The 19,549-nt window shown below is 36.0% G+C and overlaps 1 protein-coding gene across 1 annotated transcript; it reads left to right on the top strand.

Annotated features, from left to right (window-relative positions):
• Nucleotides 1-17,147: 17,147 nt before the first annotated feature.
• LOC105636097 (pentatricopeptide (PPR) repeat-containing protein) lies at nt 17,148-19,504 on the top strand. The gene has a single exon (XM_012219265.4). The coding sequence runs from the start codon at nt 17,229-17,231 to the stop codon at nt 19,389-19,391; it is 2,163 nt and encodes a 720-aa protein (XP_012074655.1). The 5' UTR covers nt 17,148-17,228; the 3' UTR covers nt 19,392-19,504.
• Nucleotides 19,505-19,549: the final 45 nt, after the last annotated feature.

Here is a 19,549-nt window from a genome sequence, read left to right as displayed (position 1 = left end):
AAAGGGCGGCTTAGGCAAAAGTTAGAGCTTGAATAAATAAATTAGGAAATGCTTGGAAAGCCCAAAAGTCAAAACTGTAATATCATTCCAATAGAGTCAACCAAAAGAGTCCATACAATTCAAAAAAAAAAACAAAATAAAAGTCTAAGTCCGAAAAGCATACATCCAAAGAAAAAATCCAAAGTTCAAATTCTAGATAAAGTCTAAAGTCCAAAAAAAATCTAAGTGTCTCGTCGCCTACGTGGGGCAACGTCCTCAATGTCGTCTTTAGGTGCTAAACCTTCTCCAACCTCACCTGTCTGAGGAGCCATCATAATCTCCTCATCAGTCCCGTCAGCATCATCGATATCAACCTGAGCCCAACCCTCAAGTACACTCAGCAGTGCGGTCCTCCTTGGCCTCTCAATCGGCCAAACAGCATCAATGAACCAGGTTCGGTACTCTGGAGAAGTATGAACGTCGGCAGGATTAGGCAAGGGCCTAACCATGTGATGATCTCTAACCCAGGCCTTAAGGATGGCTCGGGTAACACCCGGAGTAATAACTGAATCCACGGAAGTGCCATCCACAATCGGAACAGTCTGGTCTATCCCCATCTGCCTCAAAATGCACGAAGCGCAGTACCACGTGCAATGTGTAAGGCCTAGTAGGTAAACTCGGGTGTGGTAGAAGCTAACCTGGATGAAGCGGGTGATGTCATACCAGGAAATGTACCACAGCACCTCATTCGGACCCAACTCAATCAGCCATGAGGTCCATGCATCAGTAGACGGATGAGTGATCAGGATCCTCCGCATACGATACTGAGAGGGGTTATAAGGCAAGGAAGTAGGAGCAGCAACCACTCGGAGATGGTCCTTTAACCAAACCTGAGTATAGATCCTTTCTATTACAAAGGAATAAACCAAAAGAAAGAAGTGACAATAAGGAAAAGGAGAAGGGAAAATACCTGGAGAATGATCGGAGAAACAGTCCAGTTGCAAAACCCAAGGCGGCCCTGTCAAGACTTCGGATAGTCTCGGCTAGCACAACACCGCCGATGCAGCCCATGTCCTCCATCGGACAGAGTCGTAAATCTCCAAAGCCTGGGTCCTTATTAAACAAGAAACCCGCCAATAAGCAGAAAATAAAAGCCCGCATCCTCAGCCTCATTTGGTCTGGGTCATCTGGTCGAGTCTCTGAAAATTCATCAATCAGTGGCAGCAGAATTGCCTTCTGGTCATCCACAACCATGGCCCTAGCCTATGGCCGGCTGAACTGGAATAGACTTTCAAACGACCGCATGTACCCAATTTTGACCTCATGTCTAACCAAAGGGGCATTGGGATCGCACCCTATAATCTTGCAGAATTCCTCAAAGAGAGGACACATTTCCTCCATCATGGCACCGAATCAAAAAACGTGGGCCTTCGGGTCCCAAAATTTGATGCAGGCCTGTAAAAAACCCCAGTCTATAACCACTCCCCTAAGGGTAGCAATAGGAGATAGACCGTACCTCCCCAAGTTGATCTTTTCTACCTTGGAGAGACTCTTAGTCCAATTGTGCATGCTGTGGTTATAAAAGGGATTCATTTTTTTGAAAAAAGAAGAAGAAGAAACTGACTTTTTTTTTCCTAGAGAAAACTGCTTTTTTGGGCTCAAATTTCGAGGGAATGAGTGAGTTTGGAAAAATAGCTTTTTTTATAGAAAAATGCGCCCGGAGACGGCTGCTCCCGCCGGTGGAGGCGGCCGCTACTGCCGTCGGAGGCAGCGGCGCCCGCCGTCGACGGGGTTTACTGCCCCCCTTGGTGGCTCCAGCTGCTGCCCATCCTGTTTTTTGTTTTCTTTTGTGGTTTCTCGAGTTTTTTTTTTCTTTCTCTGTTAAAGTACAAGAAATAATTTCAGGAAGAAATGATAATAAAAGAGTTTTTTTCAAAAAAAATCTCGTTGTTTTTACAAGTCAAAGTGGATAATCATGCATACATATTTCAGTACTAACCCAGTGCAGGTACAGTCAAAGTACAGTACAGCAATACAAGCAATGGAAAAATATGAACAACAACAGAAAAAAAATCTGGCAACAACAGCATCAGTGACGGGGTCTCCTCCTCCTCTGATCATCAAAGGCCCTCAAAGTCCAGGCCGAAGAAAGCTCCTGCTCCATCCCGAGAATCAACTCCATCATCTGACTGACCAAGCCGTCAGGAACCTGGAAATCATGCAGGAAACGCAAGTCAATATTAAATCTTTTACGAATCCTTTTTGTGAAAGATTTATCAGCCATTACCTCATTAACGGAGTCGGAAGGGAGATTCCAACGATTCACATTAGCCAGGGAAACCTCCCAAAAAGCTAAAGTACCATGTGGAGTATGATAAGAGATGTTGTACGGAAGATGTAAGTTGGCCAGATTTGGGTGAAGAGGCCCGGTAGCATCTGTGACGGCACGGGGAGCCCTGGAAGGACCTGTCGAATGGCTAGGCCCAGCCCGAGATGGACCCTCAACCGGAGTGGAAGAAGAAGGATCGGTCGAAGGCCTCCTCCTTGGAGTCCTAGTCGAGGGACCCGAAGCCCGAGAAGAATTGGTGGCAAGAGGCTGGGAAGGTGCCGATCTCTGAATGCTATCGAGCCAAGATCCAATGGGCTGCATCAAAAAGACCCTGCAGAACTCGTCATAATCTCCCCCCAGGATGAACTCCACATGTGGAACACCCTCAGTATGAGCATCAATAAGTATCATCTGCTTGCCCGCTCGCATGTCCTCGGGAGGGGGATAAGGGATAGAACGACAGCCTCTTATCTGAAGGTCTACTCTCTCGCCCAAGTAATATCGTCTCAAGACGGGGTGCGACAGGACAACTCTCCGCCGAGACAAGGCATCCGATCGCTGGAAATGGGGATCGGCCTGAATCCAACCCTGTAGACGGGCAGTCATCGCCCCCACCTCAACCTATGAAAGATGCAAATGTGTTAATAAATCTTTTTTATTTAACATATTTAAGAATTGCTAATCACTTACCTGCTCTAGAGTGCAAGTGTCAAAAAAGGCCCTTAGATCTCTCAGCGATTTTTTGCGCCGAATGGTATGAAGGTTTGATCGGTACCATCTCCAAGCCAAAGGCACCAGTCCCAGCCCAGGATCAGCAAGAATGAGCTCCAGGCGGGTATATGGGAAGTACTCGAATGCCCAAGTCTGCAAAAAAAAGAATCAATGAGGAAAAATCAAGAATAACAAACAGAAAGACATAAAAAAGGGGAATGTTCTTTACATTACCTCCCAAAAGTAGTAAGTCCCACTGACTTTACAGTGGTGCCGGCTCAGGTCGCACATGTCGTCATACATGCGGCTCAAAATAGCCCCGGCCCAGTCATACTCCCGAAGGTGGGCCAGATCTTCCAAGCTTTTCAAAATGGAAGGATTGAATTTTTCCTTCCTGTTGGACCAGAAGGTCGAAGCAAAAAGTAGCAGCAATGTGAATCTAGCCACCTGGGTAGCCGTCAGGTCTCCATGTCTAAATCTAGCATATATGTCAGGGGCTTGGAGGGACAGCCAGCGTCTAAAAACGCTCAAAACTGGTGTGGAAGAACTGGGCCCGATAATCCGAGGCAGGTCTATCCCGATCAGCTCCACCATCCGGTCCGGGGAGATCTCTGTCCTCCAGTCATTATATAACTCGATCGCCCGGGTGCCAAAGGGGATCCCAAAGATCACAGAAAAGTCTGTGGGGGTCATGGTCAACTCGCCCCAAGAAAAGTGGAAGGTATTGGTGGTGTCCCACCATCTCTCGGCCAAAGCACCCAGTAATTCTTTGTGGTTGCTCCGACCCACGTCAAAATGCCTCAGGTAGTCCAGATGGGACGGGCTAATAATCGCTCCAACTGGGTTGTTGTGGTCGAATATCTCGACCGGAATTTCGGCCGCGAAGGTCTCACCCACATCCAATTTAATGTAGGAGTCCTAAAAGATAAAGCAATCTAAGAGTTATTCCTTGGTTCCTTACTAAGGATAATATCTTAGTTCTACCCTAGCATGCATGCTAATAAAACAGTAAGATGCAAAAAAAAAAAAAAAAAAAAAAAAAAAAAAAAGAGAGAAAAAAAGTAAAAGTAAACTTACCTGGGCATAGATGCCAGTCACGGAAGTGTGGGTGTCTGTGTCCGCTGTAAGATCGGTGTCTAGGGATGTTTTTCCCCAGGAGAAAAATCAAAAAGTGACTGTATTTAAAAATGTTTTTATTTGTATGTTTACTTTGGAAAGATGGTGATAAAAAAATCTTTTTGGATATGCGATGCCGATAAATCGGTCTTATAAATTATTTTGAGTCGCCACCCATTATTTCGGCAATGGGACCGTTTCCGATTTTAATTTATAAAAGTGACTTCATTTTAACCCATTTTATTCGAGGCCTTTCATTTTGAAAAACTGGTCAGGCGAACCGGAGAGGTTCTGGGTAAGGGAATTGGGTACGTCGGCCCGTTGAAACCCAACGCCCAGAAAACCGGCCTCTTTTAACCTACAATTTCTAATTGATTTTATTTTAGAAAAGCCAATTATTTATTTATTCAAACCCAACCCAAATAAATCAGACCGAGTTCCTATAAGGAAAATTAATTAATCGTCCCAATTAAATCCATTCATTGCATTCATTATAAATAAATCACCACATCCATCATTCATCCATAGCACATATCAAGTATAATAAAAGACCCGCTCTTGCCTTATGGTTAAAGGCGGGCCACAAACCGAGTTTGATAATATAATTAACGATAAACAAAAGGAGATAAATCCTAAAGATCTCATAATCATTAATAATTAATTGATTTGGTTTGATTACAGCTTTACTTTGCCCATAATTGATCGTTTTCTGAGTTAGGATTAAAACCTACTTAGTAATGTGAAATTAAAACCAAATAAAGGAATTATTCTGGAATTTCAAGACAGTCGCGTCACGTGGCTGTTCTATGAAGAGCAATTGCGTGGCGCAACTCTCCTTATTCACTCTGGGATTTTTAGAACAGTCGCGTCACGCGGGTGTTCTATGAAGAACAGTCGCGTGGCGCAACTCTTACCATATCACTGGAAATTGGGACAGTCGCGTCACGCGGGTGTTCTATGAAGAACAATCGCGTGACGGAACTTCTTGCTGCGTGACGGAACTATTTTTGACTTATTAGGATTCCCAGTTTTATTAATTATTAATACAAAATATCGCATTAACTACGAATATGAGAACAAAAATATACTGGGTGCACGAATAGCTGCATCACGCAGGTGGTCCCGTCCGAATCAAAGACTTTTGGACATGAACAGTCGCGTCACGCAGGTAGTAGCTGCGTGACGTGGCTGCTCTGGTCCGCAACTACCTTTCAAACTGGTCTTTTTTACATTTCTTTTTATTAACAAAGGTTTAATATAACTCAAAAACACTCAGAAATGGGTAAAATGTTGTTCAATCAACACCAAACTAACTAAATACCAAGAAAATGAGATTTTTCACAAATAAATAACTAAAAATGAAAAGAGAGGTTTAGATGATTGCATATGATTTTGATGATCTAGGAACAAAACTTCACGATCCCAGAAGCATTTGGTATCAAGTTTTAGCAATAAACACGTTTCTTTCCTTTCTTTTCTCTTTTTTTCTCTTTTTATGCCTTTTTGAAATTTTTTCCTTTAGTTTTTAATCTATCTCTAATGGCTTAATCCTCCTCAAGATTACTCACTTGAGTTCTTAAGGAAAACCCTAACCGTAATCAAATGTCTCTCTGCCTAAAAAAATATCAAAGTTCAGAGAAAAAACGAGAGAAAGAAAAAAGCCCTGTTTCAAAATGAAAATGTTGTATTTATATGGCCAGGGCAATAGAGCAGTCGCGTCACGCAAGTATGAGCTGCGTGATGCACCCGTAAGCCCGCGTGACGCGACTTACTTTTCGTACAGTTGCCGCGTATCCATATAAACAGCGCAGGTCATTGCACGGGCGCGCGCCAAAGGTGTCAGCCCTGTTAGAGCTGCGTGACGCAACTGATAGTACCGTCACGCAGGTACTAGATGCGTGACACAACCCTAACACGGGTCAGGCTCCTTTGGGCGGTTTGATTCAACTCTTGGTTCAAAACGCTCCTGGTTTATTGTGAAACCTTATCTTTTGTCCTCATATCATCATCGGGCTAGGTGGGGGCATAAAATTACACGTCAACAAGGGAAATTCCCAAAGACTCTAGAAAATCCTCGTCGCTACTGTGACTCGAAGAAGTCATTGAGGAAGTTGAGAGGATTTGAGAGAAACCTTTGAATTTGAAAGTTAAGAATGAATGTAAAAGTGAAACTTCAGCTATTTATAAGAAAAATAGCCAAAAGGCGGGTCTTCTGGACGCGTCCGATTTTCGCCTTCAAAATTTGCTTTTTAGACAACCACCGACGCCCATAAATCATTTTTATGGTTGCCGGTGGGGGCCAACTGTGAATACTCAAATTTTGAGGCTCAAAAAGCCTGTTTTCCCGGACTGTAAACAGTCCGGTCCGGCCGGAGGCCATTCGAAAAGTTCACCGAAAGTATGCCAATATGGTACTTGAAACGTCCGGAAAATTACGAGGATCGCAGAACTGGTCCCGGAATATTTTTTGGAGGTACGGAACTCCCGAAAAAGCCTTTGGAATGGAAAATTAGCAAGTGGACCGTCCACGGCGGCGGCGCCCGCCGTCCACGGTGGCAGCAGCTGCCCTCCGGCCTGTTTTTTCCTATAAATGCAGCCCCGAGTTGACAGTTTTAGGCACTCAGTCTGTGTTGACGGACGCTCTCTTCTCTCCTACGCTCCTTGCGGTTCTTTTACTGCTTTTTCTGCATTTAGTGTATGCTTTTATTACTCTGCTGTTGTGATATTTGGTCACTTAATTAAATTAATTTTAATTAAAATTCTCCAAACGAGGAGCTTAATCTGGAATTTTCAAGCTGAAGCTAAGAAGCGGCCGCCGATTAACTCAGATAATAACGAAACCCTGCCTATTTAATTTCAGCATTTTGTGCATATTCTCTTTTACTCCTAATTCTAAAACTGCATTCACACCATAATCATTTTTGCAGCAAACTGCCTTAAGTAAATAAGTTTAGGCTAAAATGCCCAGTTAATCAATAATCGTGGTATTAATGCTAAACTTCGGACATATTGGCTAAAGTGCCTAGTTAATTAATAACTATAGTGTAATTGCCTTTATTTCGAACAGTTCGGCTAAAAGTCCAATTAATCAATAATTGTGGCTAAAAGCCTTAAACAATCACGTTTTTTGCAACAAATTGCCTACGGTTTAATCAATCGCTTTTGGCAACAAATTGCCTATAATTCAAATAACCACTTTTTGGCGACAAATCGCCCAAATAATCACCTTTCCTTTGGCAATAAATTGCCTAAATTACATATCATCTTGTGGCACGAATGCCTTAATCATTTTGGCTACAAATCGCATGTTGCGTCTCTTTTGAGTTCCCGCAAGTATACGGATCGCAACGTAGTAATAAAAGATCGATCCCACAAAGAACGGGTTGAGTCCACTTGCTACTTTATTCTTAATGATGTGTTTACAGAAATAAATACAGAAATGATTGATTTCTATTTATGCTAAGGATAATGTTTAACTAAATTAAAAGATAAGTTTGTAGTTAAATACTTAGAATAATTGATCATAAAGACAAGTGTGTAGTAAAATACTTAGAATAATTAATCATGCACAGGGTTTTCTCTTTTCTATTCAAAAGCTTGTAATATACAAAAAGAATTCTTTAATTACATATGGTATAATATAATTCAACTTTTCAGTATAGAATTATACTTTCTATTATATGTATTTCTACATATAATAAAATCCCTATCTTGTTGAATATTAAACTTATTTCTTATTCTTTGATTATTTCAATAAGACAGTTTTAACTTCAACAGAAATAAGTGAAATATTCATATGCAAATTCAATTCAATGAATTAAATCTCTTTGATCTTTACTAAACTATTTCCTTCTGAGAATATAATCTAGTAACTTTGATTAAACAAAGACCAAAAGATAACTTAGAGAATTTTTTATTGAATACTACCAATTAAATATTGTTGCTTTGCATAGAAGAATTATGAAGAACAACATACAATAAGTCTATAAAACAAGAGAAAGAATGAATCTAACTCAAGCCTCCGGAGGACGTCACACCTCGAGGAACTTCTTGGTGTTTCTTGGCACAATCAATAACAAGTGACTTTCGTCAATCTTGCTCTAAGTACTACTAACACACTTCTCCTAATACAATCTAAGTGTTTTGTGAATCTAACTCTGAGTAAGAATTAATTCTGTATATATCTGTCTTGCTTTACTTTGATTGCTATTTATAGAGGAGGAGAGTGATGGTGGTTTTGGTAGTGATTGGTTGGCCAAGAGGTGCTTGAGGTGACTTCTCTTGGGAAGAGTCCCGACTCTTGCATGAAAAGATATGTTTTTCTGATGAAAAGGCAGCAATTACGTCTCCTGGAAATCTCGACTCGCGCTCGCGCTTGTAAAGGTCGCGCTCGCGACTTCTTCTCCAAATGCTTCTGCCTTTCAGAAGTTCTTTTCACGCTCGCGCATCTTGAAGTCGCGCTCGCGACTTTCGCTGGCAAACCTTCTGCCTCTCAAAAGTGATTCTCGCGCCCGTGCAGATGGAAGGCGCGCTCGCGACTTTTGCTCCAATTGTTTCTAACTCTTAAATCTGCTTGTCGCGCCCGCGTAGGTGGATGTCGAGCTCGCGACTTGCTTTTTCTGGGTGTGGGTTGCCCGCGCGTCCTTTGGTAGCGCTCGCGACTTGGGCGTATTCCTTTGTTGCGACTTGCTTCGCGGCGCGAGGGCTGGATTAAGGATTCTTTCCATCTTTTTAACTTGTTTTGGCCCTATTTTTGTATAGAACAAATCTTTGCTCCAACTGTGTTCCTGAAATTTACTTTGAAACAAAAACAACACGAACAAACGTAAAATGTACAAATCCAATCATGCATTCATGCAATTTATATCAAAATAACATAACAAGATTTGCCCGCTTTGCGAGGCTATCATCGCCCAACAAAACCCTTTTTGGCACAAATGCCTTAATCTTTTTGGCGACAAATCACCTAACCACTTTTTGGCAACAAATTGCCCAACTTTTGGCACAAATGCCTTAATCAACCATTTTAGCGATAAATAGCCCAAACATCATTTTTTTGGCAATAAATTGCCCAATCAAACCTCTTTTGGCAACAAATGCCTAAAACAAAAAATCAATCAATCTTTGGCAAAATGCCTAAAAAATGCACGAAGCATACACACACTCATGCATGAAGCATACCCCTTCAAGATGCCTTTAAATAGGCTTTATCGAACTACGTCGGCTTTGATCTCTCATTCAAATGAGAGTACGTAGGCACGTTCGGGATTTAACCCCGAGCGGCAAGTCGAAATCACCAAAACACTTTATTGGTCCAATTGTATCATTACCTTGCAAAGCATTCACACTTAGGTTAGTTAATCAGCATGACATAGTCTCGGGATCCACCTCGGGTTCGTAGATTGTGCCTTAAACTTTGGGATAATTAGCCTAGACTTAGGTTAATTAAAATTGGAGTCATTTAGGGTTCTTTCTTAGTTTTCCCTTATAGAAATAAACTAGGTGGCGACTTCATAAAACACACACGTGAGCATACCTCGTTCCAGCACAATTTTGCCTTCGGGGGAGGGTTCACAGCGGTAGGTGGAGGTAAATGGTAGAGTTTTCGGTGCCGAGATTCTGTGTCCTGAGTCGCCACAAGCTAGTGGAGCTGTCTACGGTAGCTGTGAGAATCAACTCCCTTGACGTAGGTGCTGTCTGATCTCGGCAGTGATATTGTTGTGACAGAAATGGGAAGAGAAAAATCAAATCTGATTCTGGCAATGATATTGTTGTGATGAGACAGAAACAGGAAGAGAAATCAGACGTTTGTAGGCTCTAATACCATGAGGAAAAAAAGAGGGTTTGAAGTTTTTGCTTATCTATTCCTTCAAGCACATTAGGTTTAAATACACCAAGAATTAACACATCCTAGCTCTATTAGGACTCCTAACTCTAGTAGGACATTCAATAATAAATACAAAATATTCTCACATATCTACAAAATATTCTAACATAAATATATGTGTGTGTATCTAATACCATCAGGGTAATGAGATCAATTGTGGAAATGTAGGTTGCATGTTTTAGGTATAAATAATACTTAATACTACTCACAACACTATGGAATGGTAACGACTTTAATTCCAGTTTTGGTTTCCTGTAGTAGCTGAAGAGTCTGGGCAACATAGACAAATATTTAAATAAAGAATAAACCTTCATTAATATAGAGATAAATTGGTAATTATTTCCCTACTATCCTAAACTCAATTCACAGAGAAATCCGACAAAGTTTCCTTTGAAAATTAAATGTTACCACCTGTATATAAATTTCAATAAACAACTCTTATAGCCCATTCATCCATGTCATCAATAATATACCCCAACCCCCATTACCATCAATCATTCATTTTAACATTTTATGTTTATACAACAAAAATAAAAAGCATATAAATGATTTCTATTTCTAAATTTTCATTAATATGCCTCTAGCTAAAGTTAATATTTAATTATCTAATTGATATTCTAGTGTTAACTCACATATATAGCTAAGTGAATTTGAGCATCCTTAAGAAAACTAAAACTTCCTCTAAAATTACATTCATACTAACAATCATTTCCACCTACTTTCAAAAGAATATCTACATCAATTAATAACTAGCCAAGCCTTTCTAAATCATAATATTTCATGTTATATCTATCAAATTTATAACAATTCTCATAGATTTTATATTTGCATAGATAATTCGTTCCGAAATGCAACGTTATCTAATCGTAGAACTAATTATATAATTATAATCTTCATTTTAAATTGAGCAACCTGATTGTCTTGGTTCTTTCAGTCACCTGAACCACCGCCGATCTGCAGTAGAGCCGCCATCTATGGTGGCCGAAAAAGCCAACCTCCACCAAATTTTGCAAAATCACAATTAAAATGCTCCAAATTGATGGGGAAGCTTATTCTAACTTCAATATATGCCAATCATAGTTAATTCTAGCAAATTCCCAATTTAATTGAATTTCAAAACCTAATCCTTTAATTGCTAAATCCCATTAAAGAACAATATTAGTTGATGAAAATGAGTGTGGAGGTGGCAAAGGCGAGATTTAAACTCCCCAGGCTGGAGGAAGTCGCCGAAGACAGTGAGTTTTTAGCCAAAAACGAAACTGCCACGCTCTCTTGCTCTTTCTCTCTTCCGATCTCAACCAACAAAAAAAAAAGTCGCAGGTCAAGGAAAGGAAGGGGAGGTCATGAGAGTTATTTGTGTGGCTTAAAGTGCCAGTTTATGGCCGTTGTTTCCCGGAAATGGAGAAGGAAAGAGACTGATGGTGGAAGAGCTATATGAAATTGCATAGAGAGGAAAGAGAAGCTCTTTTCTTTTCTTTTTTGTTTTTTTTGGTTTGGTTCAACTAGCCTTAAGACACTTTTAAATATTACCCGATTTGGTTCAAAAGAATTCTATAGGTTTTTATTTGATAGGTCCTTCGGGAGTTTTCTAGAAACACTTTTTGGCCTACTAATCCAAATAAATTATTATTTGATCAACAAAGTAACAAAAGAAAATTCAGATATTTGTTCAAAAAATAATTCTTGTTTAATTTATAAATCCATGTAAGAAAATTTAGAAGGTTCCGAGTCGACAGGACTCGATAATCATGTTATGGACTTGGGCCCAATTGCTAATTGTGGGCCTCAATTTGCACTGTGTCCTTGAATAAAGTCTGAGATTCCAAAAATAAGATTTTTGATTTCTTACAAATTAAAAATATTTTGAAAATAAATTACGAGATGTTTCATTTATTCTTAATAATAATTTTTTATTTTTTATTTTCTTTTTTGTTATTGAATTAATTTGTAATTGCTATCACTTTAATTTAGTAAGAGATTTGTATCTCTCTTACAATAATAGATGACCTCTTGATAATTAAATATTTTTAATTTTCTTGATATTTTTCCTCTTATATCTTAAGTCTGTTTGACTTGAAAGAAAAATAGTGTTTAGAAAACTGAAAAGAAACTAGAACTATATTTTTATATTTTGGATCACTTTTTGTGTTTATTGAATTTGTGTGTATATGCATATATTCATTTCTCTAATGAACTAAGTAATATTACAACTATAGCCAAAGTGATCATTACCATTATCAATTTAGATTATATTCTCTTTTTTTTTTTACCTAGCAATAAAAAATAATTTATTATCATTTTTTATTATAGTTGTATATAGATATTGATTTTGGGGTTAAAGGTAAGGGGTTAGGGATTGGGTGATGACTTGATTTTCTTTTTGAGCATCTATTTAAGAATTTGTATTTATAAATTGGGAAATGAAGGATTAGATCTAGGGATTAGGTTGAACTTTATTTTAAGATCACTTCATTATATAGAAACAGAATTAAGTACATATGAAGTAGCATTGCAAGTAACTTGTATGGAAAAGTGTGATACAAATTAGCCAATTGTATTTATTTTCATCTAAACAAAAACTTATGGTTTAATATTATGTAGATAAAAAAATTAAAAGAGTACAAAAAAAAATATATATAACGAGTATAGTCAATGTGCAACGCATGTCATAAAAAAGATTAGTAACAAGTAAAAATGAGCAATGACATAAAAAATTTAACGGGTATGAATAACGAGTATAGTCAATATGCAACGCACGTCATAAAAAAACTACTACATATAAAAGTATGAATCAGTAGAACATTGGGACCACTGAAAACGCCTATATGGACTTTTAATTTTATTGGTCGATTAAAAATATCATTAAAGATAATTTAATCTCATTCTAATTAGAAAATTTTTAATTTTATTGATTGATTAAAATTATCATTAATGATTTTAATTTTGTCGATTGTTAGTATCGAAACTAGAATCTAAATGCTTTGATTCTTATTTGTGTATATTGGGAGGAAAAGAGAGTAACTAATTAAAAGAAAATAAGAAGCCTTAAAGTTTACATTCCTACACCATTTTTCTCTTTTCTCTCTTGTCTTTTAACCTTAGTTTTTAGTTTGGGATTGCCGCTGTTTATTAGTGGTAGTCCGTACCTCCTACTCTTTATTCTCTCTTTCAGTTTATTTTGCTTTAATAAACTCAGATATGTTTTTCTTATAACAGATCTGCCTTTTTCTGTTTTTGTTATTGTTGGTTTTGTCTCTATATTTGGAGTTTTTTTGTTCCTTATTTGTAAGGGCAGTCCCTTCTTTGTGGGGGTTTATTACTAAATAAAAATTATGATATTTGATTTTATTTGGTTGGAAACTTTAGATCTTGATTTACAAGTGTGGATCTTCGATCAATGAAGTCTCATAGTGCGTCATGTTCCTTCACTAATGCTATTGATGCATAGTGGCGGAAACTCATATGTGTTCGTCATATGTTGCAAATTCTTAGGAAAAATAATCCAGTTATAGAAGATCCAGATGGGTTATTATTTTAAAGTTTAGGAAAACAATCCAGTTATAGAAGATCCAGAGGAATTATTATTTTAATATCCAAATCAATTAACGGACTAGGTGCTGCTATGAAGATTTATATTTTTTTATCAAGATCAACTCTAATTGGAAAGATCTAATATCATATATTTTTTAAAAAATTTTAGTTTCATTATTCAAAAGATTATGAATTCTTTTTCTTTGTTAAAAAGTCAATGAATTTTATTAACTACTAATAGTAAATTTCTATGTATGGTCTATACGAGTATTTATAATTTTTAATATTATTATTAATGAATTGCATTTTCAAAAAATTAAAAGAAAATAAGATAAACTTAGTACACATATTTATGTAATCTTTTCATTCAATGCAGGTAGTCAATATTAAATCATTATAAAACTTAGAAAATAATTCAATTGGGTAAGAGTAAGACACAAAAGAAATTAGAACAAGTAAGCAAATTACTGCAAATTAAGCGTAAATAAAAGGGTGATTACTTCAATTACTTCCTGAAATTTTTTGTAATTAAAAGTGCTTTGAAAGGGTTCTTTTTCCACTTTTTATATTGTTCAAAGTATCTGGTATTACAAAAAATAAATTTTTGCTTAGTTGCTTACCTGTTTGATTTTGGCTCAATGTATTTGCTTCTGTTTATGCAATAAAGGGGTCTGCTATAAAGGGCGTAACTATAGTGAAGAGACCCCAAGTTTAGGTTGGGCCTACTCCTTCGCGATACCCTTTGATACGTATTTGCTTATGTGTTTCTTGTTACTCTCTCTTTTACAAAGCTTGACAAGCTAGCGCCAAGGAGCCATTATTGTAATTTAATAGCCCGAGATTCCATGGAGCTGAATTTGATATTTATGATTATGAGTCCATTTGGAACAAATAAATTTCAATAAATTTTATGAAATTCAAAATATTGTATTTAAAATGTAAAAGCATATTGATTTGAATTCTACGAATTAAATTATATAGAATTTGGTATTCCTAACTCAAGTTCTACTAAAATTGATGAAATTTGTAAATGAATTCCACAAAATTGACTATTAAAATGTTTATTGCCAAATTATCCTCCACTATAAACTCAACTATTTTTACTTTTTTTTTTCCTTTGTGTTTATTTAGAAAATTCCAAACTATAATAAATAATTTTTTTTTGTAATCCAATAATGATGTTAGTTTATATTTTTTTTTCCTTTTTGTTTCTTTTTTTGAAATTTCAAATCAGTAATGACGTTTTTTTTTTAAAGTCTAATAATAACGTTAGTTATTATTACTATGAAACTATAAAAACTTCAACAGTTATTTTCAAATGCAATTAAAAACAATAGTAATATTCTTCTTTTTTTTTTAGTTTTCAAATTAATTACTTAAATCAAAAAAATTTTTTACATCAATTAAAAATAATTATTATGATGAATGTTATTGCTTATATAATTAATTATTTAATTAGCATGGAATATTAATATACTTATTTATATTAAATTTATATTTAGATTTGAATAAAAAAATGACAACTTATTATAATGTACATAATAAATATAATTAGTGTTTGTTATCTATTTTTGTTAAATTATTATGTCAAGGGTATTATAAGAAATAAAGACAAATGAATTTTCATTTAAGAATTTATTTCAAACATAATTTTGTGGAATTCAATTGAATTTCTTATTTTAAATTGTAGCATACCAAACATGACAAATTCATTTGCAAATGGATTCTACTTGGAATTCATTTGCAAATGCATTCTACAACCATAATTCATTTGTTCCAAACGGGCTGTATATTCTTCTGAGAATAGTTCCAAAATTCATATATTTTCAATTAGTTGGGATATATAGGTATGGCTATCGGTTCGGTTTGAATCAGAATTGAACCAGACCAAAAAAGTAAGAAAAAAGAAAAACGGTAAAAAAAGGGAAATTAATCTAAAATTATATTGCTTGATACAAATGGGAGTTTAATATTTTTTCGTTTTAAATTTTTTTGTTTGAAGCATTTTTCAAAATTTTATAATAATTTATTTAATTAATAATATTAGGTAAATTAATTAATTTTATTTCTTTATATGAGTATGAACATTCTAAAAGTTATTTAAAATAAATTTATCAATATTTTTTAAATTTACATTAATTTTTTTGAAAGAAAGAAATAATTTTGGAACTAAATTTTTATTTTTTTTGAAAAAGATAATACACGTATAGTCAAAAACTATAATTGAAACTGTCAGATCATCAGAACTAGCTGGAATCGAAACCGGACTAAAACCAATGGTTCAAGGGCCAATTTAAGTTCAATATTTTAAAAATTTTGAGTCGTGAGTTCCATAAACTAGAACTGGTGGTTTAATGAACCAACCATGTCTAGTAGAGGTGTACTTTGATTACTATGGAATGAAATGACCCTCATTTAAATTCCATTACATATTTTGGAATTTAAAACTTTATCCAATTCCATTCCAAATATTTTTTGAAATTTAAAATTTTATTCTATATTGTTTTATGAAAATTTAGTTTCGAATCTAGTAGTTCTAAATTTTTCAACCATAAACATAAAACTGGTCAATCGTAATATACTAGAACATACAAATTTTTGAATTTAATAAGAAATATTCAGTATATTTATTTAAAATTGAGTATAAATACTAAAAAAATATAATTAAATTATAAAAAACAACAAATTAATATTTCATATAATTAAAAATTGAAGTTCATTAACGAGGAATGAGAATATACCTAGTAGCAGAGCCAGACTTCAAAATTAAAGGGACCCAAGAAAAAATTTCAAAATTAAAGGTGCAGAAATTGAAAAAAAAATATATTTTTACACTATTTTATAAGGGAAATTTTAAAAAATTTTTCAGAGTTTGGGAGAGGCTCCCCCCGTTTCCCTTTCTCCGCCCCTGAATATACCTTCACTTACAACTTTACATTTAATTAATGAAATAACAATAAATGTGGAAAAGAAAAAGTTAGTGCAAACATAAAATAAATACAATAAATGTAAGAAAAATTCCATTTCAATTTGCAATTTTCAATTTGATTTTAATTTTCATATACCAAAATTCCATTTCAAATTGAAATTTGATTCGAAATTTTGATTTGGATTGATATATTTTAAACCAATTTACACCCTATTGTCTAGATATATTTTTAAGAAAAAGTACCATATCTATTTATATTTTTCTCAACAATTTATCATGCACAAATTAAACTTTTGAAAAGTAAGAAAAATAATATAAAAAGATTACAAAATTATATAACAAGTACATATAACGAATACTACGTACAAGTCACATTAAAAAAAAATTAGTTATTCAAAAGAATATAGATAATTTTTTTAATTTGATAAAAGATTAATGTATTCTCTATTAGTAAATCTTATTTTTAATACCTAATATTATTGTCTTTAATGAATTATATTCTTCAAAAAAGAAATGAAAGTATTTTTAAATTTCAAATTATTTTTGGAATGAGATTCCAATTCATATATCACCCAAGAACGCCCTAAGCTTGGGCTGGCCGCGGGCCCCGACAGGTAATTACTAATTTGGTTCAGATAAGGCACCAGATATTGAAGGAAATATCAAATATTAGAGAAAGGCCGTAGTGAGAGTAGTAGATAAGTGAGACAGATATTTTCTTCAAACAAACATAACCCCCTTCCGCCATGGCTGCCAATCTCTCTGCAGCTCCAGATTTTCATCTTTCAATACAAAAATCAGATAAGACAAAGAGACTCATTTTCTTCACTGCACCATTAAGGCAAAGTCATACCAGAAGGAGACTTACCATTTCCTCCAACTCCTTTCAATCTCCTCCAAGAACATCTCAAAATGTCAAAGAATCAGCAAACCCTAAAAAAAACCCTTCTTTATCTGACCAACTCAAGCCTCTCTCTGCAACCACTCTCTCCACCGTCAAAAGCAATCAAACCCAACTCTTATCTAAACCAAAGTCCACTTGGGTTAACCCCACTAGACCCAAAAGGTCCGTGCTTTCCCTTCAAAGGCAGAAGAGATCTCCTTACTCTCTCAATCCTGAAGTTAAAGAGTTAAGGCTTTTTGCACAGAAGCTAAATGAGTGTGATTCTAGTGAATCTGCTTTTGTTTCTCTTCTCGAACAAATCCCTTATCCACCAACTAGAGAAAATGCTCTTCTGATACTTAATAGTTTAAAACCATGGCAAAAGGCTTATCTTTTCTTTAATTGGATCAAGACCCAGAACTTGTTTCCTATGGAAACTATATTCTACAATGTTATCATGAAGTCTTTGAGGTTTGGGAGACAGTTTGAGCTAATTGAGAATCTTGCGTATGAGATGGTAAGCAATAAAATTGAGCTTGACAATATTACATATTCAACTATTATAACTTGTGCTAAAAGGTGTAACTTGTTTGATAAAGCATTGGAGTGGTTTGAGAGAATGTATAAAACTGGTTTAATGCCTGACGAGGTTACATATTCTGCTACTCTAGATGTTTATGCTAAATTGGGTAAGGTTGAGGAGGTTTTGAGTTTGTATGAGAGAGGAGTGGCTAGTGGGTGGAAACCTGACCCTGTTACATTCTCTGTTTTGGCTAGGATGTTTGGTGAAGCGGGGGATTATGATGGCATTAGGTATGTTTTGCAAGAAATGGAATCTTTAGGTGTACAGCCTAATGTGGTTGTGTACAATACATTGTTAGAGGCACTGGGTAAGGCAGGTAAGCCTGGCTTAGCTAGGAGTTTGTTTGAGGAAATGGTCGATTCTGGTCTGACCCCAAATGAGAAAACAATAACTGCAATGGCTAAGATTTATGGTAAGGCTAGGTGGGCAAAGGATGCAATTGAATTGTGGGAACGAATGAGGTTAAATAACTGGCCAATGGATTTCATTTTGTATAATACATTGTTGAGCATGTGTGCAGATCTTGGATTAGAGGAGGAGGCTGAGAGGTTGTTTGAGGATATGAAGGGATCAAAACATTGTAGGCCAGATAGTTGGAGCTACACAGCAATGCTAAATATATATGGTAGTGGAGGAAATGCTATTAAGGCAATGGAGCTGTTTGAAGAGATGTCTGGGTTGGGAATTGATCTTAATGTGATGGGATGCACTTGTTTGATTCAGTGCTTAGGGAAAGCTAAGAGAATTGACGATTTGGTTAAGGTTTTTACTATTTCAGTGGAGAGAGGGGTCAAAACTGATGACAGGCTTTGTGGTTGCTTGCTATCTGTTGTGTCACTATGTGAGGAGAGTGGTGATGCGGACAAGGTAATTACTTGTCTGCAGCAAGCTAATCCAAAGTTGGTTGCATTTGTGAAGTTGATTGAAGAAGAGAAAACTAGCTTTGACACTGTCAAAGAGGATTTTAAAGCTGTTGTCAGTAACACTGCAGTTGAGGCACGAAGACCATTTTGTAACTGTTTGATTGATATATGTCGCAAGAGAAATCTTTATGCCAGAGCTCATGAGCTGCTTTATCTAGGAACCCTTTATGGATTATATCCAGATTTGCATAACAAAACAATAGATGAATGGAGTTTGGATGTTCGCTCATTGTCCATTGGTGCAGCCCATACTGCACTCGAAGAGTGGATGGAGACTTTAACCAAATTCGTCCAGCGTAACGAGGCATTGCCAAAGCTATTTTCAGCTCACACTGGTACAGGAACTCACAAGTTTTCTCAAGGACTAGCCAATGCCTTTGCTTCCCATGTAGATAAGCTTGCTGCACCATTTACAAAGAGTGAAGAAAGAGCTGGTTGTTTTGTGGCAACACGGGAAGATTTAGTAACTTGGGTGCAATCAAGGAGTCCATCTCCTATTACACCGCAAGATATGAGCTAAGCTGTATACCAGATAATTAAAATGTTGAATCTTGTAATTTCAGTTTTGTAACATAAGCAACATAGGAATTGCAAATCTTAATTTTTTTATGATATCACATTCCATCCATTAAATTTGGTGTCCATCTTAACTCAAATCTTCTTCTTCTTCTTCTTCTT

The sequence above is a fragment of the Jatropha curcas genome, chromosome 11 (assembly GCF_041381405.1).
Source record: "Jatropha curcas cultivar XTBG-Jc1 chromosome 11, XTBG_Jcur_1.0, whole genome shotgun sequence".
Lineage (NCBI taxonomy): Eukaryota > Viridiplantae > Streptophyta > Magnoliopsida > Malpighiales > Euphorbiaceae > Jatropha > Jatropha curcas.
This window is presented reverse-complemented; position numbering and strand designations above follow the sequence as displayed.